The 23,194-nt window shown below is 56.9% G+C and overlaps 3 protein-coding genes across 6 annotated transcripts in view; all 3 read right to left on the bottom strand.

Annotated features, from left to right (window-relative positions):
* Positions 1–16,632, bottom strand: part of PFKFB4 (6-phosphofructo-2-kinase/fructose-2,6-biphosphatase 4) — a 33,425-nt gene extending 16,793 nt beyond the window's left edge. The window contains exons 1-6 of one of the 4 annotated variants that reach the window (XR_006606862.1): positions 16,518–16,627; positions 7,819–7,935; positions 7,578–7,674; positions 3,502–3,568; positions 558–632; positions 143–199 (exon numbers count right to left, since the gene is read on the bottom strand). Coding sequence is in view for 2 of the 4 variants with exons in the window: in XM_045080314.1 (XP_044936249.1) it covers positions 143–199; positions 558–632; positions 3,502–3,568; positions 7,578–7,674; positions 7,819–7,935; positions 12,819–12,915 (510 nt within the window). In the remaining 2 variants the exon portion in view is untranslated. Of the gene's footprint in view, positions 1–142; positions 200–557; positions 633–3,501; positions 3,569–7,577; positions 7,675–7,818; positions 7,936–12,818; positions 13,013–16,517 lie in introns of those variants that run through there. The other 3 variants (XR_006606861.1, XM_045080315.1, XM_045080314.1) reach the window with 3 other exon arrangements.
* Positions 16,633–18,142: 1,510 nt separating this feature from the next.
* Positions 18,143–18,469, bottom strand: UCN2 (urocortin 2). The gene has a single exon (XM_004760717.2). The coding sequence runs from the start codon at positions 18,467–18,469 to the stop codon at positions 18,143–18,145; it is 327 nt and encodes a 108-aa protein (XP_004760774.2).
* A 1,165-nt stretch (positions 18,470–19,634) lies between these two features.
* The window catches only part of COL7A1 (collagen type VII alpha 1 chain), a 31,452-nt gene continuing 27,892 nt past the window's right edge, over positions 19,635–23,194 (bottom strand). The window contains exons 108-119 of the mRNA XM_045080308.1: positions 23,121–23,174; positions 22,985–23,047; positions 22,476–22,538; positions 22,255–22,371; positions 22,082–22,159; positions 21,931–21,984; positions 21,716–21,764; positions 21,167–21,199; positions 20,940–21,026; positions 20,600–20,689; positions 20,296–20,493; positions 19,635–19,964 (exon numbers count right to left, since the gene is read on the bottom strand). Coding sequence (XP_044936243.1) covers positions 19,948–19,964; positions 20,296–20,493; positions 20,600–20,689; positions 20,940–21,026; positions 21,167–21,199; positions 21,716–21,764; positions 21,931–21,984; positions 22,082–22,159; positions 22,255–22,371; positions 22,476–22,538; positions 22,985–23,047; positions 23,121–23,174 — 903 coding nt within the window. The 3' untranslated portion in view covers positions 19,635–19,947. The remainder of the gene's footprint in view (positions 19,965–20,295; positions 20,494–20,599; positions 20,690–20,939; positions 21,027–21,166; positions 21,200–21,715; positions 21,765–21,930; positions 21,985–22,081; positions 22,160–22,254; positions 22,372–22,475; positions 22,539–22,984; positions 23,048–23,120; positions 23,175–23,194) is intronic.

Below are 23,194 nucleotides of genomic sequence, written 5' to 3'. Positions count from 1 at the left end.
GCCTTCCCCTGCCACACCCAAAGCTCAAGAAGCCCAAAGCCAGGCCGGCCTAGGCACTGGTCCAAAACCGCAGATGGACTTCGCTGTCCCACGCCACCTCCGCTGCACTACGATCCCCCACAAGGTCAGAGACACCACTCACCACGATGTTAGCAGCTATGACCTCAGGGTCCACACAGATGGACTCCACAAAAAAGGTCTACAGCAAGGACGAGGCCGGGCAGGAGGGAAGGAACCACAGACACATTCAGCGCACTGGGCCTGGCTCCACGGAGCTCCCACCTCCCTGAGGGCCAGGCTGACCCCAGAGCCCTTCTTCTGGGGTGGGGACAGGCTCGAGAAGCCCCAAACCAAACTAGGTGCTACCCTACCCAGAACCCTCCCACAAGACACCCACTTCCCTGGAAAGAAAAGCCCAGGCGGAGAGGAAATAGTAACCCCTATACCCCACATCCACCCAGAAGCCCACCTGCCTGACCCCCGCACACATCAGGAGGCTGTGACAGGGACCTGGAGGGTCCGAACCCAACCGAGGAGGTGGACCAAAGACGCCTTACCTTGTAGCCATTCTGCTCCCCAAAATTAAAGATGGTCGCTCTCCGTTCTCGGGTGGTATTCGTTGCATCAAAAACCTAGGACCAAACCAGGGTTAACTCGGACTCTGGCCCCAGAGCGAGGGAGGTGGGAGGCCAGCCAACAGCAGCTGCACAGGGACCATTTTTCTCACAGGGACCAGCTGGTGCCCAGGCCACCTGCCTGGCCAGTCTCTGCAGGGCCTGGGCCAGGCCTCCCCTTCCTTGAGGAACACGCCTCAAGGAAGCTGGAAGGAGTGGGTGCCTGTGCTCCCGGCAGGCACTCAATCCGTGCTTGGCCAACAGGACTTCCTGTAAAACCAGTTAAACATGGAGTGTGGAATCCCCGTTTATCGTCACTCTACCCTGAGACTCCGCAAAGACGGGAAAAGAAGAAGAAAGAGAACAGGAGAGATGTTAGCAGAATTCTGGGGACTAACTTAGAGAAACGGAGAAAAACAAACACAAGCCCTCAGCCAGCAGAGCACACCCACCTGAATGGAATGGGGAGCATCAGGAAAGGGACCCAGGGAAAAGGGACAAGTGTGCAGTGGAAACAGGGGGGACTGCCTAGTGGTGAAACTAAGAGCAGGTGGCGCCCCAGGCCCTCTCCCTGCCTTGTCCAGCCAGGCTGACCCGCCTGGGCCTCCTTGTGAACCGCTGGGACCTGTCCATGTGCCCTCAGGAGTGACCCATTCACTCGCATGTCTAAAACCAGGTTTTAAGGCATCATTTAAAAAAAATATATTTTTTTACTTGTTTATTTGTCAGAGAGAGAGAGAAGGTGAGCACAAGCAGGGAGAGTGTCAGGCAGGAGAAGAAGCAGGCTCCCCACATAGCAAGGAGTCTGATATGGGGCTTGATCCCAGGACCCTGGGATTATGACCTGAGCCAAAAGTAGACACATCCAACCAACTGAGCCACTGGGTGTCCTGAGCATCATTTTTTTTTTTTTAAAGATTTTATTTATTTATTTATTTGACAGAGAGAGATCACAAGTAGGCAGAGAGGCAGGCAGAGTTAGAGGGGAGAAGCAGGCTTGCCGCTGAGCAGAGAGCCTGATGTGGGGCTCAATCCCAGGACCCTGGGATCACGACCCGAGCCGAAGTCAGAGGCTTTAATCCACTGAGCCACCCAGGCGCCCCCTGAGCATCATTTTTTTAAGAGGGCATTCAACCAGGGCTCATGGGATGCTCCAGCAAAACCTCAACGTGAAAAACAGAGACTACATAGAAAAGAATAAAACGAACTGTGAAAAAATGAAGATGGGACAGGGAACAGAAAGAAATGTCAAACAACAACAACAACAAAAAAAAAACCCTTACAACTATTATCTAAAGAGAGATACAAAATACTGTAAGAACCCTGAAACAGAAACAGAGTTCTAAAAAACTGGAACACTCAAAGATAAGAAATGTAGAATTTAGAGATTAAAATATGATCACAGAAATTCCTTAAAAATTCAACTGGATAGGGACGCCTGGGTGGCTCAGTTGGTTAAGCAGCTGCCTTCGGCTCAGGTCATGATCCCAGGGTCCTGCGATCGAGTACCACATCGGGCTCCTTGCTTGGCAGGGAGCCTGTTTCTCCCTCTGCCTCTGCCTGCCTCTCTGTCTGCCTGCGCTCACTCGCTTTCTCTCCCTCTGTCTCTGACAAATAAATAAATAAAATCTTAAAAAAAAAAAATTCAACTGGATACTTGTACAGTAATGTTAAGAAAGTCTCCCTGAAAATAGACCACAAGTGACAGAGGTAGGAAATCGGGAGAGAAAAAAAAGATAACTGGGGCTCGGGTCCAGCATGAAACCACCAGGAGTTCTCGAAAAAGCAGCTCAGAAAATTGGGAGTGGAGCAGAAAATCAACTGTCAGAAACCGGTGGGGGTGGTTTATTAAAGCAATATGACATTTTCCCTGACCTGTTAGAAAAGAGTTTCACATTAGAAAGGGTGGCCCTGGGACCCAGCACAATGGAGGAGACCACAAAGCCGTCAAGTCCTCCCCAGAGAAAAGGGCATGAGCAGCCCCAAGAGACAAAACTTTTGGGAAGATCAGCAAATCAGAACGCCATGAGGCTTTTCCACACTACTCTAGAAGCCAACTCTACAACAGAGCGATGCTGTGGAAATTCTAAAGGAAAAAATACTTCCCACCTAAACCCAACCATCAGACAGGAGGATGAAAAGCCATTGCCAGACAAGCAAGATCTCATGCAAGGTAATTCCCAAGTACCTTCCTTGGGAAGCTACTGGAGGACGAGCTCCAACAAAACAAGTCAGTGAGTCAAGGAAAAAGAAGACACGGGGGCCAAGAGCAGGGCTTCAACTGGGGAGCCAGGACGTGGGAACTCCTGAGACCAAGAAGGGGACTGAGTCAGGTGGAGCTGGGATTAAGAGCTGCAGGAACCACACCTCCAAGAGGAAAAAGGAAGGAAAAAGCAGTTCCTGTGTTCTCCTGCATAGGGTGAGGAGAGGGGCCTTTCCTATAGACGCCCAGGCTCAAGCTGGCCCCACCCATCCCTCTGACGGGAGGGGCTAGCACATTGTTGGAATTCCATTACCCAGGATTCAGCAGGTTCCAGGAACAGCCACTAAATGCGCGGCAGGATTCTCTCCAGCCCAGCAGAAATCACACTTAATCAAGACTTAGGTAACGCAATCACCCCATGTGGTGACCGACAATTTGAGTATCCAGAAGGGAGACCTACTAGGTCAAATGCAACCACAAGTCCAGAGGGAAATCCCCAGCACACATCCAGCCTGCGGCTTCCTTCTGTATGGCGACTGTAGACTTCCTCTCAGGGCCTGGCAGCCAGAGGCTGCTGTAGCCACATATACCCTCCCCTCCCTGCCAGGTACCTGACAAGCAAAAGGGTGGATGTAGGCAGGCTTCCCACGTCATTCCCAGAAGACATGGGGATGTCCCACTCACCGCCACATGTCCCCCCTCCTCACTGAGGAACCGCCGGACGTCACGGAGGGCTGCCAGTGCACACTGCCTTCAGAAGAGAAAACACAGGGTCAGCCCTAGAGGGCCACAGAACATGACACATCCTACCCTGACCAGGAAGGGCCCAGTCCCTGGGGCCCCTACCCTTCTCAAGGTCTCTTTCTCCTTGAGGTCCTTTTCAGTACTTTTGCTAACTCTGCTCCTATAACCCGAAGGCTATGTGCTCCTGGCCACTGGGGATATATATATAATTTTAAGATTTAATGAATTTATTTATTTGACAGAGAGAGAGAGCACAAGCAGGGGGAGCAGCAGGCAGAGGGAAACCGAGAGGCAGAGGGAAAAGCAGACGCTCAGCTGAGCAGGCAGCCCAACGTGGGACTCGATCCCAGGACTCAGGGATCATGACCTGAGCTGGAGGCAGATGCTTAACCGACTGAGCCACCCAGGCAGCCCCAAAATAAGCACTTTTAAAACCAGATGATTCCTTGTGTGTGAGTGCTGGGGGCTGGTGTTGCTGGCCCCCAGGGCGACATTATACTTAATATTCCATTTGCTTTCCTGGAAGAGCAAATATGTGAAACTCTTATGGAGGAGGGTGCTGTGTCTCTGCCTCTTGCACCTATGTCCACGGACCCTCTGGAAGACGAAATCTTCCCCATGACTAACCATCAACTATATCGCCTTCAGAACATCTCAGCCTTTTGGTTTATTGCTGCGAAATGGGCTGCCATACATAAGGTCTTCCTCATACTATCCTTTTCTCCTCTAATGTCTGGAGACAGGCAGATCACTCGAGCCTTTTATCTATTACCTGCACTTTTTTTTCCCCCAAAGATTTTATTTATTTATTTGACAGAGAGAGAGAGATCACAAGTAGGCAGAGAGGCAGGCAGAGAGCTGGGGGTGGGGGTGGGGAAGCAGGCTCCCCGCTAAGCAGAGAGCCCGATACGGGGCTCAATCCCAGGACCCTGGGACCATGACCTGATCCGAAGGCAGACGCTTAACCATATGAGCCACCCAGGTGCCCCTACCTACACTTTCTTGATGCAAGAGTAAAGTTAGAAAGTTAGAAAGTTCTTCCATTTGTTTGATCTTCGGATTTGGTACACAAACCTGCAGCACATCCAAGGACGGAGCTGTAGGGCCTTTCACCAGCCAGGCCCCAGGGCCTGAGCATGAAGGCACAGGCCAGGCAGAGCAGGGGGCCGGCTGCTGGGGTTAGGGGCAACTTGGTGGCACAGCTGAGTCCAGGTCCCCAGAAGCAGTTCTGCTCCTATGCCTCTTTGTGACCTTTTTGCACCCCAGCCGGTCTTTTGGTTAAAACTTTAAAGAGCTTTCTTCTGGGGCCCCTGGGTGGCTCAGTGGGTTAAGCCTCTGCTTTTGGCTCAGGTCATGGTCTCAGTGTCCTGGGATTGAGCCCCACATCAAGCTCTCGGCTCAGCGGGTAATCTGCTTCCCCTTCTCCCTCTGCCTGCCTGTGTACTTGTGCTCTCTCTCTTTCTCTCTCTGTCAAATAAATAAATAAAATCTTTAAAAACACAAAAGAGCTTTCTTCTGCCAAGAAAAACTCTGAATTCTGAGAGTCTGGGCAACGCACTGCTGAAGCCATTTCTGGCCAGCTCTGTGAATGCCCTGGATCCTGGACTAAGATTGGCAGGTTGCTCTGGCTGAGGCAACACCCAGTGAGGGGGATCTCGGGGCTCCAGTGGAGACGTGGGACCAACAGCCCGGGAGCCTGAGCGTATGGGGGTGTGGGTGTGAAGCAGGGACGGTCTTGTGGGACTGAGCCCTTCCCCTGTGCAGACTGATGCTAACTCCAGGTGGACCGTGTCAAGACAGACCTGAATAGGATTGTTAGATGCACAAGCATGTGCCCATGGGCGTATGTGCACACAGGCTCATGTATGGTAGGAGACTAAGTGTGCCCGATGGCACGTGTGTTCACGTGACCTGCGTGTGCACACGTGACTGTATGCCTTCCCTGGACCTTCCATGGTGCCCGGTGTCAGGGACAGACATCAACGTTGTGTATCCCCAGGGACCTCAACAACATGTTGGGGTCACCCAGGCCTCTGGACAGTCTAGCCTTCCCTTCTCAGGCTTCCCATTTTAAAAAGTCTGATCCTTCTGTGTTGCCATGTACCTGTGGGCATTTTGGGCTGGTTATTAGGAAATGGTCCTGAAGCCCAGGGGCCAGAGCTAGCCTTCAGATCCAGGAGAGAGGGTTTCCAGGAATAGCCAGAGGGCCTGCCTGCAGGGAGGCACCAGTGAACCACCCCCAGCTTCTCCCACTGGGGCCTCTGTTCCATCTGGGCCACCCTACCCTAGCTCCCCAAACTCTCCAAGTCAGCGTTTCCCCCTCTGAGTTAATCCCAATACTCCTACCTTCAGGAGGCCTGAGCTGAATTACTGGTGGGCCCTGGCAGGGCCAGCTCCCTTATTCTTCCCACAGACACTCTGGCTTCAGATTCAAACCCTGCGTGATCCCAAGCAACACCATCACTTTCAGACCATGCCTCCCCATCTGGGAGAGTGAGGTGACACCACCGGCCCCCACGCAGGAGAAGACAAACCAGCTAGTGGGTGCCCACAGCTTGAAGTTGTTGCAGAACTGGCACTGGATACAACCTCTGACCTACTAACTGGGTAACACTAGAAAGATGGACACGGAAGTCTTCAGTGGTGTGGGCTTAGATTCAAGTCTGGGCTCTGGGCAGAAATGTGTTATCTCATGTGAGACTCCTGAGCCTCAGTTTCCTCACCTGTAAAATGGGCAGGAGGAGTGACAACGGGCAGCATGCGCCCAACATACAAGTGGGAGTGCAAATACCAGTCCCCTCCCTTTTGTCTGGGTCACAAGAGTCTGCCCCCAGTTTCACCCACAATTGGGCCACAGGCCTGAACAACAGACTCCCCTTCCCCTTCCCTGGTGCTGCTGCACCAGGGCCATGCCCCACAGTGGGGAGCTCTTGCCCCCTGGTGGCCAGAGACCGAGCAGGCAGCCTAGTATCCAGGCCTAGGCCACAAACGCAGAGCTTCTGGCCTGGAGCTCTGCTTGATTTGGGGAGGTCACTAGAGCTGGGCCAGCCTCTGCTAAATGCGCTAGCACAATGGCTGAACCCCAAGCAACGGTAAGGAGACTTCTTGATCCCTCAGCTGACACCTGCCAAAAAGAGCACAGATCCCCAGACCACCAGTTGGTGTTCTTGGTTCGAGTGTGAATGGGGCGGGGAAGGGAGGAGGTCTGCAAATTCCCATCTCATGAATGAGAACAGGAGGGTGAAGTCTGAGCCACTTGAAAGCAAAGCCGAGGCCTGTCCTACACATGCCAAGAACATGCTAAGCAAATGTCAAATATCCTCCAAATATACAGTTTATCAGGTAGGAAGGGTATGGTTCTGGGCCCAATCCTTCCCCCTCTGTGCCAGAAGGTGGTCCCTCCCCCACTCTGCCCCATCGCGGAGGCCTGTGTCCCCGCACCCACTCAGGCTCCCATCCTTATCAGAGGCCATGCCAGTGGAGGGCTTGGGGTAAGCAAGTGAGAGGTCTCTGCAGCCTGCCCATGACCTGTCCTAGGTCTCCTCAATCTCTCTGAAGCCCCATCTTCCCCTCCCATAGGATGTCCTTACTAAGGTTTCATAAATCCCAGGGAGGGCCAGCCGCCAAGGTGCCACCCTGGGGCACCTGGGTGGCTCAGTAGGTTAAGGGTCGGCCTTCGGCTTAGGTCCTGATCTTAGAGTTCTGGGATTGAGCCCCACCTCCGGCTCCTTGCTCAGCAGGGAGTCTGCTGCTCCTTCTCCCTCTGCCCCTCCCCACTGTCCATGCTCTCTCTCTTTCTCTCTGTCTAAAAAAGAAATAAAATCTTAAAAAAAAGAGGCCCTATAGCCTTGCCTATTGTCCCCATATCCCCAACCCCACCACACCCTGAGAGATCAGAAGACCAACCCTGTCATAGCCCAGTGGGGCAGAGCAAGGCCAAGGCTCAGGAGCAGCTGGGCATCTGGGCTCCAAGGTCTTCTATGTAAACACACATAATTACACACGTACACACTCACTTCCTGATCTTCAGGCCCTCTTCATTGTCTGGAAGGAAAAACTCAAAAGACTTGTACGTCTTGACCATGTCCCGGCGATACTGGCCAACGTTGAATTCTGGGGGAAAGAAAGGCTCAGCTTTCACACAGCAGCAGCCCTCCCCAGTTTTGACCTTGACCCACCCCAGGCCAGCCTTCTCTCTTCCCCTCCCCTCCCCCACAAAGCCCCCAGACCCCCTTGGAATCCCAGGCCAAGTCTCACCTCGGGTGGGCACACCAATCCAGTTCAGGTAGCGAGTCAGCTTCTTAGAGATGTAGGTCTTGCCCCGGGCGGGCAGGCCGACCATGACAATGAGCGTTGGGCAGTTGGTCATGCAAACTGAAAGGCAAGGAGGCAGCGTCAGATAAGGGCTGGGACACCTCCCAGTGGGCCCCTCCCTCTGCTCCTGCCACAGGACATCAGATGGGCCCGCCAGGCCTCCTGGCCTTAAGACCCTGGTGTCAGCCACCACTGGCATAACCCTGCTGCCCAGGCCTGTCTGGGCTCCAGCAGTTGCAGCAGAATCTCCTCAGCCCCTTATCCTGATGGGTACTGCAGATATAAAGCTGGACCTGCCCCGCCCCTGAATGAACAGGCAGACAAAGACAAAGGCTGGGAGACAGTCAACGCCCACCTGTCATCCCGGAATCCGCACCCGGCCGCACTTAACCTTTTCAGCATTCCTGCCAGCACAGTTCCACTGCTTATCCTCCCCGCTGGGAATTTTGCCTCATCTGGTACAAAGCCCGGCTCAAAAGCTGCTTCTTCAGGGAGCCCTGCCTCCTAGCCACCTCCATGGTACCCTGGCACACTCCCTCAATCCTGGTCACCCCACCCATGGGTCTGCCCCCTGCACCTGACCACTTGGAGAGAGAGCAGCCCTGCAGCGCCGGAGCCGTTCAGGATCATGCAATCTGGCACAGAGTTGCTGCTCAAAAACTGTGGGGTGAAGAGGGGGAGCAGCATCTTGAAATTCCCCAGGGTGAGTGCCACGGGGCTGAGACCAGAGACCCAGACCAATGTCCACGAGGACTGTCCCTCGCACAGCTCACCTGCCACCATCCCACATGCCGGCTGGTCAGCGCCCCCCACCCCAAGAAGTTGCCGAGGCCAGAGGTGGGGACGGGTCTGGACACAGCATCCCCAAACCCTGGCCCACTGGGACAGACACCAGGACAGCAGAACTACCAGCCTCACGTGATCCAGCTCAGCTTTCAGTGTGGCCTCACCACAGAAACCTTAGAAAGCTTCCCTTTCACCGTCCCCAGCACATAGGCCATGTGAAACCACAGCAGACAGACAGGTGGCCCATGTGGGGACCTGTCACTGTCCCTCTTTTGCCCCCGGGGCTCTGCAAATGCCGTCTCCTGGCAGCCCTTCTTGGACAGCTTGCTGGCCCTACCCCTCACTGGAGTTGGAGCACAGAGGCCCCAGGGGCAGCCCCGTTTGGGGCTCAGGAGTCAGGTCTGGGTTCCCATCTGGACTCTGACAATGACTGGCAATTCTGAGCTTTGGTGTCCTCACCTGTCAAATGGGATGAGAATCGCTCAGTGAGGCCCCGCTCTATCTCCAGGTAAAAGCCAGAGTGTATCTGGGAAGCCAGAGCCACCTGCCCCACCCTGAGATGCAGGGGCACCTCAGCATCCACTGCCCTTGGGACCTAGGGCGCAGAGGCATCTGTCCGTCTCCAGGCAGGTCCCACAGAGAACCAAAAGGCCCTGCTTGCCAGTGGGGGCTGCAGCGCTCCTGGACTGGACATGACCTTTGGACAGATGTGACCTAAACCTTAAGCCTCAGGCAAGGGAAGGACAGGATCCCACAGAATACAGGCTGACAGTGAGCAAGCAGGAACTTGCAGAAAAACCTCAGCATTGGCTAAGGTGAGAGAAAAGCAAGTTAAGCAAGGCCCTGTGTCCTGAGGGCCAGTGACACTGGGGCCTGTGCTGTTTGCACAACAGCTGGCCAGGGCTCGCAAGCAAGCAAAGTGCAGTGAGTCGGCCGCTAAGCACAGGGTGGTAGGGGAGACTGCACACCCAGACAGCTTCCCTCCTTCCCACTGTTCCCTGAAGGGCTCTCCCAGGCCTTCAGGAGTGGGGTTCTACACCCCCTCTTCACATCTCCTATCTTCTCAGAGACAGCCCTGGCCTCCTCCCCCAGTGTGTGGTGACAGGATCCCCTCCCCGGCCCCCTGCACGGCCAACTGCAGAAGGCGGGTAGGGCGGTCCACCAGGGCTGGGAGCAAAAGCAATAAATCACCTAACAACACCGTTCCTCAAGATAAGCTCCCAAGGAAATGACCCAAAGAAAGCTCAAAGTACACGTGTATTTGCAATAGCTCTGCTTACAACAGCAAAACATAAGCAAGCTAGCAGAAGAGGAATTACTAACTGAGGCCCACAAGAGGGAACACACTACCAGGCCTGAACAGAGAGCATAAGCACCAGGGAAGCTGGGGTTCTGGGCCCCTCGAGAGCCTCAGCACTGGGCAATTAGACAGCAGAACATGAGGCTTATGTGCCCAAGGAGATTTGCAGACATGTCCAATCAACGTACTTCACTGGTTCCTTTTCCTATAAATTTGCTTAGGGCCGCAAGAGCCCTAGGAATCAAGGGGCCCGAGACAAGGCTGGTGCTATCCTGTGATGACTTTCTGGTAGACCACCTCAGGGGCCGCTGCAAGCCCTAAAGAAGGTTCCAAAACTGTACCTGCTCCTGAGCATGTCTCCTTGGGCCAAGCTGGGGAAGGAAGAACTCTTTAAAAGAAAGCAATCTGGCACAACTGTCTTGTTCAGAGGGGACAGAAAGTCATCTCCCCTGTTGTCCTGTGCCGATTCCAGTCATGTCCTTAGCCAAGAAGTTCTTGCTACCTTATTGCCAAAAAAGCTATCTCAAGTGCCATTCTTTCTGCCATGTTCTGAGTCCTTTCTTCAGCCCCTGCCCCACCTGTCCCCAGTGCTCCTCCAGGGCTGAGGTGAGGGGTCAGTGATGAAGAAAGGTAACAGGTTCCACGCCCTCATGTGTAGCCTGAATTTCCCCAAAGGAAAAAGAATTGCTAACGGAGAGTAGGGGTAGAAGAGGCACAGTCAAGCAGCCTCTGGTGCCCTCAGAGGCCAGGGACTAGGCACCCAAAGATAACTGACTGTACAGCACAGACCAGCCATGGGCCTCTACAGCCTCTTCTCTGTACAGCCTCTGATCAGGTCAACTTCCACCCATCCCCCACCCGTCCTTGGGGTCTTCCACCAAGTTATAAATTACTACGCAGGAGGTAAAATGCTACATGGCTACATGCACAGGCTCTGGGGACTGTGGCTTCTGCCCAGACAGGTTCCATGTTCACTCATGGCTTACTCTCCGCTGTGAACTCAGGGACCTTCACCCGGGGCCCAAATCCCCATACAATCTGCAGGTCTCATCTTTGGTTTCTTAGGTGCCTCCTCCTCCAGGAAGCCCTCCTGTGCTGGGCCAGTCCAGAATCTCACCTACTGTAACAGCCTGAGACAGGGCCACACACAAGCCCCTGTGCTCAGGCCAGAGCCATATTTTCACCGCATCCTTGGAGCTTGGAGAAACACAGGCCCCTCCCCACTGAGCCTCAGCATCTTTGCCATCTGGAATGGGGGTTGGCTCACAGCTGATGCTTCAGTTCCTGACTCTGAGGTACTGAGAAGCAAAGAAGGATGGTGACGAAATGACAGCACCACCTGCCACCACTTACCAAGCATCTCCCCTTGAAGAGGCTCACAGCAGCTCCTGGGATCAGGGACAATGACTGTCTCCATCCCACAGATGAGGAACCCGTGGCCTAGCAAGGAGTGTCAGCTCCTTGCCCAAGGTCACACAGCTGAGCAACAATGTGGCTCTTCAAAGCCCAGGTTCTGACTTCTTGCCCTTTATGTAATAACAGTGGCCACCCCCTCATTAGGACAACACAGACTGGCTAGAAGCACAAGGGCAAGGGGCCTTGGCCTTGGCCCCTCCATAGAAAAGCCTGGAAGGAGGGCTGGCTAGGCAGTCACCATTGCCTCTCAGGACCAAGTATTGACTGGAAAGCCATGGCCCCAGGCCAAAGAGCCTGATCATCACCTAAGAATCCTTCCAAGACCTAGATCATGGTCAGAGCCATGACCCACCAGAATGCCTGGTCAAAACCATGGCCACCCCCTAACAGGACCTAGTGTAGTAAGAGACACACACAGCCCACCCATAGGACTTACATCTTGGTCAAAGCCAAGGCCTCCAGGCTGGCCTCAAAGCCAAACAAGAACAGAACACTCTCTCCTCCCTCATCATGCCCAAGCAGAGGTCAAGGAGTACAGAGAGACCTTAGCACATCGCACAATCTCCTGATCTCCATTTCTGTATCTGTTACCCAAGTTGGACGAGATGTTCTCTGAGGTCCTTGACAACTTGTAAATTCATAATAATGTTTGCTACTCCTAAAAAAACAAACAAAAAACCCCTTTGTTTTTCTTGGCAATAGGAGGTTGCAGACTCTCTTAAGGACAAGCAGCAAGTCAAGTAAAGTGGATTAAACATTGGGATCCCAGGAAAGGCGAGCCCCTTAACAAACCCACGAATGTCAGCATGTCTCCTGGGCGTTTCCCCCTCTAACGTTACCATTCCCCCACAACCCTGCGGGGTGCACGTACCCCATGGACACAAAGACAGGTTTATATGAGACAGTGTTCCCACCTTCTTCATCCTCAACACAACTGCACTTCCCTGAACTTCTTCCCAAAGCTTGGTTTCAGCCCCAGAGGTGCGTAGTTAAGGCCAAGGGGCCACCTTCCTCTCACTGGAGGACTGGCGCACCTTTGGGCCTCTGAAAGTTCTGGGCTCAGAGAGGTCAAGCGATTTCCATAAGGCCAACATAGCTCAGACACGGTTCACGCTCTCTGGCCTGAAGTGAATGGTAGGGGGAGGTTCCGAATCCTCCCCAGGCCTGACTTGGTGGTTAGAGACTCGGGTGAGAGCGGCCGGCGCCTCCTGGAGGTGATGGTAGCCAGACCTAGTCCTTAGCGAGGGGAGACATGGCCACATATCTGCCTCCGCCCCCTGCTCTGCCACACCTGTGCCCGGCTCTCGACCGGTTCCTGCTCCCCTACCATCAGCCACGGCAGCTTCACCTGTTCTCGGTTCTCCACCTGTTCCTGGCCCAGGCCGCCTGATCCACCCATCCCCGGGCACCACCCTGCCCTTCTCCACGGAGCCCGCCTCACCACGGCGCTGGCAGGCGTGCAGAGCGGGCCGCCCATTGCTGTACGGCATCCAGATCTTCTTCAAGGGGTTCTGGGTCAATTCCCGTGGGGACGCCATAACCTGGACTTGATGAGTCGGACTGTGCGGTTTCCGACCCAGCAGCCGGGCCACCTCGGGCCACTCGAGGCCCCGCCCCTCGGCCCCGCCCCTCCTCGAGCCGCGGAGACGCCGCTCCAACTCCCGGCAGGCCCCGCCCCAGAACGAGTAGGCCCTACCCCAACAGAAGAGGGCCCGGCCTCCGACCACGCATGCCCAGTCGCCTACCAGCCGGTTTTGTACCCCGCAGGCCCGCCCTTCACGCGGGGATCGAGGACGCGCATGCCCAGCTCCCCACAGGTTCAAGGCCGGGATGGTACCGAACCTGCCCGGGATGCAGGAGCCCAGCACGCCAGCCCGGACCGCGCAGACTTGCATGGGCCTCATCCACCGCCTTGCCTTGCGCAGCCTTGCCCCCAGGCACCCTGGTTCCGCTCACTGCTACCACTGATCTGGGCGGGCGTGGGCGGGGGCGGCCAGGAGGGAGGGATATGCATGCCAAGGAGCTGCGCCTGCTTGACCCGCAGGTCTCAGTTGGTCAGGACCAGTCTGGTGGCCCCTGCGTTATGTCAGTTTCAACCGACGCGCCACTGAGCCGCCCCTGAGCCGGGCGTCCCGACCCAGGACTCTTCCTCGCCCACTGGAGTGACCGGCCCAACCACGCCAGAAAATCTTTTACCTCATGGACAGGGACATCTCAAAATTGTTTCCTCTCTTTACCTTGGCCGCTGGGGAACTCAGGCTAAACTCCAGCCCACCCGGAGCACATGAGCAGGACCTTTTAACCAAGCTTCTTGGGGACTCCCTGAACTCTGGCACTATCTTACTTCTTACAGGATTTCATTTTTACCAATTAAATTGTAAATTGTAAATTTGCATATTTTAAAATTAGGAAAATAGAATGTGGACATCATTGACCTGACAGGATTCTGGTATAGATTAAAATGTGTCAGTGTCTGAGAAATCCATTCTGAAGCACATAAGCAATACCATTTGTATTACTTATCTCTCTCCTGTCTCTAAGAATGCAGTGGAAGCAAAGGGTAGGGGAGAAATCCAGAAGTTCAGGAACCCTGGGTCTTCTTTGTCTCCTCAGCCCAGCTTCTCCCAAGTTCTGTACACTTTCTGTCCTGGGGCCCCACTGACCCTGCTCAAACCTGCCCTCTAGCGATGTCCTCCACAAAAGCCCCAGACAGGATCATGGCACCCTCAGGTTCCCTCTGTCCAAAGTGGGCCAGCCAGGAGCCAGGGCTAGGGGCACGGAGAAGAAGTCTCCACCCAGCGCACCCCAGGTGTGGCACCCCCTCCTTCTGACCTCCCTGCCACACACTTGTCTCTACTCTGCACTTCAGAGCCTGGCAAGGACCCTTCAGATAATTCTGATACAGATGTCTTGCCCCCTTCACAGGAGATGAAGTTTCGGGAGGCAGAAGCCCACCTAGACCCACCCTGAAACCAGCTCTAGCCCCCTACCCCGGGGAGGAATGCCCTGCTCCAGCCAGAGCTGAGCTCTTCCTCCTTCATCCTTCTCTGCCGTGTTCAACGCCGCCACCCCCACCACCCACGAAAAGACAGCTCCCAGCACACCCGTGGGCAGGTCCTGATGAGCAGGACTTGAGACAACCCGCCCACTTTCCTACTTCTCCAAAGCCACTCATTCTGTCCCTGACACAGGCAGTCTTGCTGTCTGTCTCCTAGCCATTGCCAAGGCCATCTTGGGGCCACCTTGACCTCAGAGACCTTGTCGCCACCCACCCACGCCCTGACCAACCACGGGAACTTATTGCAAAAGCTACGCGCTCTACCATCCACAGACACCCAGCACTTCCTCTGGCCCGCCCATTCTCCTCCTCAGCCCTCCTGGGATGTTAGTCAAAGGCTGGGGATAGGGGGTAGCCAGAGCAGGGCAGGATGCCAGGGTCATTTCAAGGAAACTGTCCCCACACCCACACCCAGTCTGACCTGAGCCTCCCAGGAAGAGGGCAGCTCTGTACCTCCCACTCTTCCCCAAACAGTCTGACCCTGGGCTGACCCAAACACACCTTCCCAAGTCCCCATATCCAGTGGAAGGCCACAGGTTACCAGCAAGAGAAGCATGGGGCTCCTCCCCAAGGCCAGAGTCTACCTCTGCTCTAAGAATATTCTTCATCTCCCTGCCCATTTCTCAAGTAGGAAACTGAGGGAGGGGAGAAGGACCCAGGGTCACAGAGCCAGCCCACAATGCAGGATGGACTCAGATGAACTCCTAGCCCTTCAAAACCTCATATCTTCCATGTCACCACATTTCCCACCCCTACACCTGGGCTCTGGTTTATTCCCTCCAGGGCTCTCTTGGCTTTCTGCTTCCCCAGCATCAGTAGATGCCCAATAGAACAGCCAACCTTTATGGCTTTTCCCACCTTGGGGCATCCCAAAGTGATGTGGTGGAAAGTGTACTGGGGCGTCAGCAGGCACTGGTGTGTGACTATGGGCTCAGCCTCCCTGTTCCTCCATGAAGCTGTCTGGCCTGCCCGTTGTTAGCTCCAGTGGTGCCCTCTGCAGTGACCTCTAGACCTCTCTCCAGTGTCCCTGGCTACAAGCTCTAGGGTGGCTGAAGTCCTCACTGCTCAAACTCTTCCTCATCCCTGTATCTGCTGGTCAGTCCTGGCCAGACTTTGCAGCATAAAGGCCCAGGGACCTCAGTGAATGCCACACAGACTCACATGCCGATGCATGGAAGCATGCACACAGAGCCCAACGTGCACGCACACTAACAACCCGTGCACTGACAACCCAGGCCTGCACAGAGACAGGCAGGCTGCAGGGGCCGGCTGCTCTCTACTGCCTCCCTTCCCTTTGATTTCCCTCCTCCTTTCCCCTCTGCTGCCACTGGGAGGTTCAGGGAATTCCCAGGAGCTCCAGCTTCCTCTGGCCACTTCAAGCCAAGGATCATCCCTGGTATCTCCCTGGGCCCAGAGCTCATGGGGGTTGGGGATGAGGTTCCAATTTGGCGGTATGGAGCCATGCGACCCAACAGCCTGTGAACCGTGGCCCGCTTGGTCTGACTTGCTGATTCCAGCTGGCACAGAGCACACAGTAGGTGCTCAGAGTGACTCAGGGCCAGCCGAGGCACACAGTAAGGGCTCAGAGACGTTCATGACCAGGGCAGAGCACAGAGTGGGTGCTTAGAGCAGTCAGGATCCACACAAGGCACACAGTAGGTGCCCTAGAAATTCTGGTTCAAGGGCTAAAGCCACTTCATATGAAAAATTTCCCAAATGAGCCTCTGGGCCTCCCCAAGATGATGTGTGACCCCTCAGGGGGGACCTGGACAAACATGACCCCTTGGAGGCCAGCAAAGGGCAGAGCAGGAGCGCCGCATGCAGCTCCAGCTGGCTGTCCCTCTCTCTGGGCTGGAGGGAGAAGATATTTATAGTTCCCCCTTGACCCAGCTCCCCCCACTCCCCTGCAAGGCGACGGTGTTCCCCCCTCCTCCTTGCCACTGACAGGCTGATGCCCCCTCAAAGCACCCCTACACCTAGAGAGACCCCCCCAACACCCTCGCACCTCTTCCAGCACCACCCCCACTGCGCCCTGGTCTTTCCCCCAATCCCCTCCACCCGCTCCCCGCCGCCCATGCCTACCCCGCCTGCTGCTCCCTGACCCGGGGTCCGTCAGGGCGCTGCCTCCCTCCTCGCCTCTGTCCATCCTGCGAGCGAACTGGCCCTGGGCCGCCGCCCCCTGCAGCCTGGAGCCGGGCAGCCCCGCCCTCCGGGAGCGGAGGGAGCTGCGGTGTGCCCCGTGTGGCCCCGCCTTCCCAGCCCCGCCCCCGGCCCGCCCCCCAGGGCCTCACAACTTGAGAGATCAACAGTGCCCCCAGCCCAGGCAGCAGTGCTCCCGCCCTGTGTGGCCTCCCTCTACAGCCGGAGCAGTCCTTACTGCCCAGGGTCTGCCCTTGTCTCCAGCCAGAGCTGTCCACACTACCTACAGTTTCTGCCCCATCTGCAGGCAAGCCTGTTCACACCGTTCAGAAGGTTTGTCCCATCTCCAGCCCCACAATGGAGCTGGTGGTGTGAGATTAGAGAAAACCTAGTCCTTCCACACCTAGGGGACCAGGTTGGTGAAGTGGGGCGGGGGTGGGGAGAGTGGGCAGAGCAGCAGGGTAGCCAGCGGTGACTCAGCCCTTGACTGTCCCTGCCTGGGCGCACACGACTGTGATCCTCGTTCATCCCATTCTCCAGGCATGACGTTTATTGAGCTCTTTCCTGCATGCCAGAACCTTCACGTATACCATCACCACGTGCTCACGAGAAGCCCGCTGGCATCACTGTGCTCTCCAGAGGAGGAAGCTGAGGCTTGGAAAGACGAGCACCTTTGCTCCGGACAGTTGGATGAGGGAGGTGCAGAGCTGGCTGTCCCAATGCAGGCTGGAGTCCCAGCAGCCTGAGCCACGTGTGTCCAAGGGCCACGGCTGGGTGTGCAGGCGTGTGGGTGGGACAGTGCCTGGCTGTGCGTTGAGTGCACTTCATGCTGGTTTGGGGGACAAGCCCCTGTTCCTCACCGCCCCTTCCCATGCCCTCACCTTGCCCACACACAGTCACAGTTGTCAGAGCCACAGAGAAGCAGTCATCCATGCACGCACACGCCTGCCACAGGGCAAGGCTGCCCCCGCCACAGACTTCCTGAGTTCTGCCACCTGTGCCTGGAGATGCCCCTGGCGGCCCCTTCATCTGAGATGGGAGCTGCCTCCGGGAGCACAAGACATGTGTGTGACCCTCCACGGGCACTTCCCTGTGTGGTGACCTCTGGGGGGCGGGACAGACCTGTAGATCTGGTCTCAGGCAGACTGAGATAGGTCTCAGATAACACATCGGGCTGCTGTGTTGAGGTTCCTAAAAGTGGCACAAGAGTAAGCACACTGAGTGTCCGGATGCTTTTTGACCGTGGGGCACCCAGACGTGGCGAGACTCCTCCCAGCACTGACATTCCGCTGTAGTGTCCAAGCTGTCCAGACATATTGGAAGTCTGCGGGGCTCCAGGTGTGGCAAGACTCCATTTGGCCGCCCCCTAATCTGGCAACCTTCGGGGCTGTCCAGATACACCGTGGCTCTGAGAGGCACTCAGCTGTGATATGACACCTCCTGGCAGTGACCCCACAGGGCGGTGGCCGGGTGCCCCATGCCCCAATGTAGTGCCGTCCTGCTCTGCCGCCACCTTCCAGGTCTCCTGATCCAGGGTGGCCCCATCATTGCGACCCCCACTCTCCAGCTCAGCGGCGGCCAACCTGGGCCAGGATGCGAGCATTGGTGGCAGCCCGCTCCCTCAAAGCTCTGGCCCGAGCCTGCTCCAGTAAGATCTGCAGGAGGCCAATGGGGACATCCAGTGAGAGGGTGATGCGGGGACCCGGGCGGGGGCCGGGGCTGGGGTAGCCCCAAGCACTGGAGGGGCCTGCGGTGCTGGCTGAGGTGCTCTCCGAGGTCACGAGGTGGGGAGTGGCCTGGGAAGTGTTCTGGAAGGCTGGGAGAGGGGTCGCAGGGACAAGCAGGGCCCTGCCCCACGTCAGGACCATCAGCACCAGCAGAGCCCACCTGGTCATCATGTGGTCAGGCTGCGAGGAAAAAAGAGGCTCAGGGCAGGGGCTCTGGGCAGCCATGGCACATGGATGAAGACAGATGGGGAAAGCAGACAGACAGGAAGACCCAGGGAAAGAGACAGAGATTAGAGAGGCCCGGCAAGGAAGGGAGAGAGATAGAAGAGACAGAGATGAAAGGACTAGACAGCCAGAGTGAGACTGAGGAAATCAAGACAGAGCTAGGCAGAGCAGGGGCCAAGGAGATAAAGAGAGCACAGCTAGATCTAGATGTAGAGATAGAGATACTCTTGGGGAGGGGAACGGGAAAAGGGAGAGAGGAGAGGGAGGAGACAAACCAGAATAGAGGGAGACTGGAAGAAAAACATGATACAAATAGGGATGCGGGGGCACCTGGGTGGCTCAGTCAGTTTGACCTTCAGCTCAGGTCATGATCCAGGAGTCCTGGGATCGAGTCCCACTCCCACGTTGAGCTCCCTGCTCAGCAGGGAGTCTGCTTCTCCCTCCCCCTTCGCCCCTCCCCCTGCTCGTGCACACATATTCTCTCTCAAACAAATAAATAAAATCTTAAAAAAAAAAAAATAGGGATGCAGAGACACAGAGAGAACACAGAAGGGCAAAAGGGGAGCCTGAGTTCTGAGGGAGCCACAAATCCAGGACAGGGAAGAGCATGAAGGGGGTCTTCAAGCCTGAGACTCCAAGGCCCCCTCAGGTCCAGAGACCTCCACCAGCCCAAATCCCAGATCCACTCAGCCCCCAAGGCCCTGCCCATCCCACCCAGAGCCACCCCAGTCCTACCAGCAGCAGCCTCCTCCAGGACAAGGTGGGGCCAACGGGGCTGCCCGTGGCTGGGGCCAGGCCGTGCGGTGCTGTGGTCCGGCCCTCTGCCCCCATCACGGCCCATTTATCTCTCTCAGCCCCCTGAGGTAGGAGCTGGGGCATGGCCCCTGGCAAGAAGCAGCCCCCCACCTCTGACTCATCCCTTCCTGGGGGGCCGTGTCCTCAATCCCCACTTGGTTTACGCCTTTCTGGGGACAAGTTGGGGACTGAGGGTCACAGGACAGAGGCCAGGGCCAGACAGAGTGACTGTGCACCCATGCAGGATAGTACTGCCCTTCCAGGGCAAACCTGACCCCTGCCACCCCCATCTCCCCAAAGAGTCACAACAGGAGCCTTTTAAAACAGCAGCTTTAATGCCCCCCCCAAATCAGCACCATGTCATCATAGGCCTGGGTCAAGGGGCGGGTCAGATGCAGTCACATCAGCTCCCTGCCCACAGCCACCCCCACACTGAGTCATCTGCTGGGGAGGCAGGAGCCACAATGGGGGTTTGTCCACAGGGGGGAAGGCTAGACCCACGGACCAAGTCACTGAAATAACGGACACGTTCATGCACGCTCACGTGCACACAGGCCTCTAGCACCAAGGGGAGGGACAGCAGGACTCCTCCAGGGGACGCTGAGTCTCAGCTGGTCATCTAGGCCTCAGCTCTGGGCAGCACCTGGGGGGGTGGTGTGATGTGGCAAGTGAGGACCTGCCTTCAGCCATCTGGCCTCCCACAGCACGTAGGCCCCAGAGAGCCACCGGGCAAAGGATTGATGGGGCAGCTAGGGGCACGACAGGGGTGGGGTCTGGCCTCACAGAGGGGATCCTCACTCAGGTCCCTGGAGGAGGGAGCATGGAGGGGGCCCCACAGCGAGGGTTCTCAGTTCAGCTCCTTGGTCTGGGGATCTGTCCCAGGCCCCCCATCGGAGGGGGCTCCTGACCTGAGACCCTGACCAGGACCTGATCTGGGTGGGCTCAGTGTCCCAGGTGGAGGGGTAAGCCCATACCTGTTCTCTGGTTCTGGACCACGCGGGGCGGGCAGCGGCGCTCACAGGCCTCACGGGTCCCGAAACGGTTGGCATTCCCTCCACAGCCGCCATAGACAAAGGGGTGACAAGCCTCTGTGCCACCTGCTGCCACCCGATGGTACCAGCGCAGGGTGTAGGCCGTACAGGAGCCCTCGTCCAGCGGAAGCAAGCAGGGGTCTAGGGCCAGTGGGGGTCAGGGGGTCAGCAGAGCCGGAGGCCGTCAGAGAGGGACTGGGGTCTGTCGCCTGTCCCCAAACCCTTCCAGGCCGGCCCCCACTCTCACCGGCGCCGGCCGGAGCAGCTTCCGGGTCCTGGTACTCCTCCACGGAGTACTCAGAGTATTCGTACTCGTCGTCCTCAGGGGGCACCTGACCTGCACAGAGGGTGAGGGGTCCTGGGAGCGAGGCCGCCGCAGGGCCACATTCACGCTGCCCAACCCTAGCCCTGGGGGCAGGACGGGCAGCCCGGGTCTCCCACACATGTGCCGAGTCTGCGCTCTGCCCTCCGTGCTGCCCCATGCACGCGGCATTGCCCTGCATGCAGGAGCAATGCTGCATGGGTCTGCGCCCCCACCACCGTGCACCGTGCACCGGGCCCTCCACCCCCCATCCAGCTGTCCTCACCTTCCTCCTCCGCATGAGAAACCCGGAGCACGGGCACGGCGTGGAGCTGGGGGCCTGCAGTGTCGGCAGCATAGCTAGGGAGGGGTCCTGGAGCAAGGGGCAAGGGCCTTGGGGTCATCATGGTGGCCACCCAGCCAAGCCCCTGCTGAGTGGACCCAGGTGATGGGCACAGGAGGGTCTGGGATGAGCAAAGTTGCGGGAGCAGAAGATCCCAGAAAATGACTCACGTGATCCAGATGCGATGAACTGGCCCTGGCAGGCTGGAGAGGGCAGAGGAGGGCAGGGACAGAGATAAGAACAGACAGCAGGAGACAAAGATGGAACAGAGACAGGGAGAGAGACAGAGGGACACAGCCAGGGAGGCAGAGATGGACAGAGAAGGACCGCAGGAGAGAGGGACAGAGAGACCGATGGAGGGAGAGAAAGAACGGGTGGGAAACACAGAGAGAGGGAGGGGGACAGAGAGAGAGAGAGTCAGAAACCGCGGGGCGTGGAGAAGGTACAGGAGCAGTCAGACAGACGGACCGGAGCAGACAGAGCTTCACTCTCTGACGCCCAGCGGGCTGCTCCCACCTCCACCCTCTACGCACCGCCACCCTGGGCTGCTAGGGACCCTATGGGAAAGTCCTGTCCGGAAGCACAGGCGTCCTTCTGCCTTTCTATCCATTTCTGTCCATCTCCTTGACTGCTCCAGCCCCCTAAGTTCTGGGGACCCTGCCTGTCCATGGATGGAGTAGGAACGGGACCCAGGAGGCTCTGGGCTGGGCCGCACTCACCGCAATGCTGACTCATCTCCTGACGCACCAAGCCTCGGATGTCACCCTCCTAGGAGCACAAGACCACAGGGGATTATGAGGCACCCATGGATCACGGGAGAGACAGGAGGCCCATGATCCGGGGAGCATGGAGAGGCAGCCCTGAGTCACAGGCCCAGGCCCAGGGGGTCCTGGGTGCAGGAGGTGGGGCCCAGGCCACCCAGGCCTACACTTACCGTCAACGCGGCTTCTCCCTTCTCCCCGCGGGGGCCGGGGGGCCCTGGCTGCCCCTATGCACAATGGATGGGACCTGGCTGTGACCTCTGATCTTAAGGACGCCAGAGGTCACCCTGGTCTCCGGCCCTATGCCCAGGAATCCCTACTCACCTGCTCTCCTCTCTCTCCAGGGATCCCAGGGGCTCCAGGGGCACCCACCACTCTCTCTCCAGGGGGACCTCGCTCACCCTATCAGACGCAAGGATCAAGAGACCAGTCAGAGACAGCAGAAGTCAGAAGTCGGGGAGGTTTAGGGGTCAGGAGTCAGACTAGGAGCTCTTTACCTTCTGGCCCTGAAGTCCTTCAGGGCCTTTGGGACCAACACTGCCCGGTGGCCCAGGAGGACCACTAGAGCCATCACTGCCCCGAGGACCTGGGAAGCCCCCAGTTCCTGGGGGCCCCTGTGGAGAGACAGGTCAGAGTCAGGGATCAAAGCCCCCAAAGATGGAAGCACTTCCAGAAAGTACAGTGTCCTTAGCTTACCATAACCTTGGTCTTAACTTACCCGCTCCCCTTTCTCGCCCTGGTCACCCTTGGGTCCCAGCTGCCCATCAAAGCCTCGATCACCCTGGGGATGGAAAGAAGCATGAGAGACCATCTGCCTTGACTCCTCAGCTCAACAGCCGCAAGCCCCTTGACCCAATGGCCACAATCTTCCATGCCCCAAGCACCCGTGACCCTACCCTCCCAGGACCCTCAGTCTGCCACGCTCCCCATGACCCCAACTTTACTATCATACCCCTTGTCCTAATTTCACCTATTTTCTTTATATGGACGCTCCGGCCTCCCCTACTGCCCCCTAGCCCTGATATACATCTCCTCACCGTCACCTCTTGTCCCTTCATCCTAAATCCCCACTGTGACCCCGACCTAAACCTCAAGACCAACCTCACTCTACGCCCCCCAATGTCCCAACTCTCTACAACCCTTTTGACATGAAACCCCCATCACCCTACTATGATCTTCCCTGCCCCATTCTGACCCCCTTACAACCACTGTTGAGAGACCCCATACCTTGGGACCGATCAGGCCCTCCTTCCCAGGGGCCCCCGCCTGGCCCGGCACCCCTGGCTCCCCCTAGAAAAGAGAAAACATGAGCTGGACCCTGGCCCACCCATCCTCTTCCCATCCCAGGTGCCCCCACACTCACCATATCTCCCTTGCGTCCTGCCAGCCCAGGGCGGCCTGGGATACCTGGTTCTCCCTGTAGGCATCAGGTGGAGG

Source organism: Mustela putorius, unplaced genomic scaffold (genome assembly GCF_011764305.1).
Source record: "Mustela putorius furo isolate JIRA1106 unplaced genomic scaffold, ASM1176430v1.1 tig00000095_pilon_pilon_pilon, whole genome shotgun sequence".
Taxonomy (NCBI): domain Eukaryota; kingdom Metazoa; phylum Chordata; class Mammalia; order Carnivora; family Mustelidae; genus Mustela; species Mustela putorius.
This window is presented reverse-complemented; position numbering and strand designations above follow the sequence as displayed.

Bases quoted from the DNA above. Each gene is read 5' to 3' on its own strand.
- UCN2 (XM_004760717.2), bottom strand. From the start codon at position 18,469: ATGACCAGGTGGGCTCTGCTGGTGCTGATGGTCCTGACGTGGGGCAGG.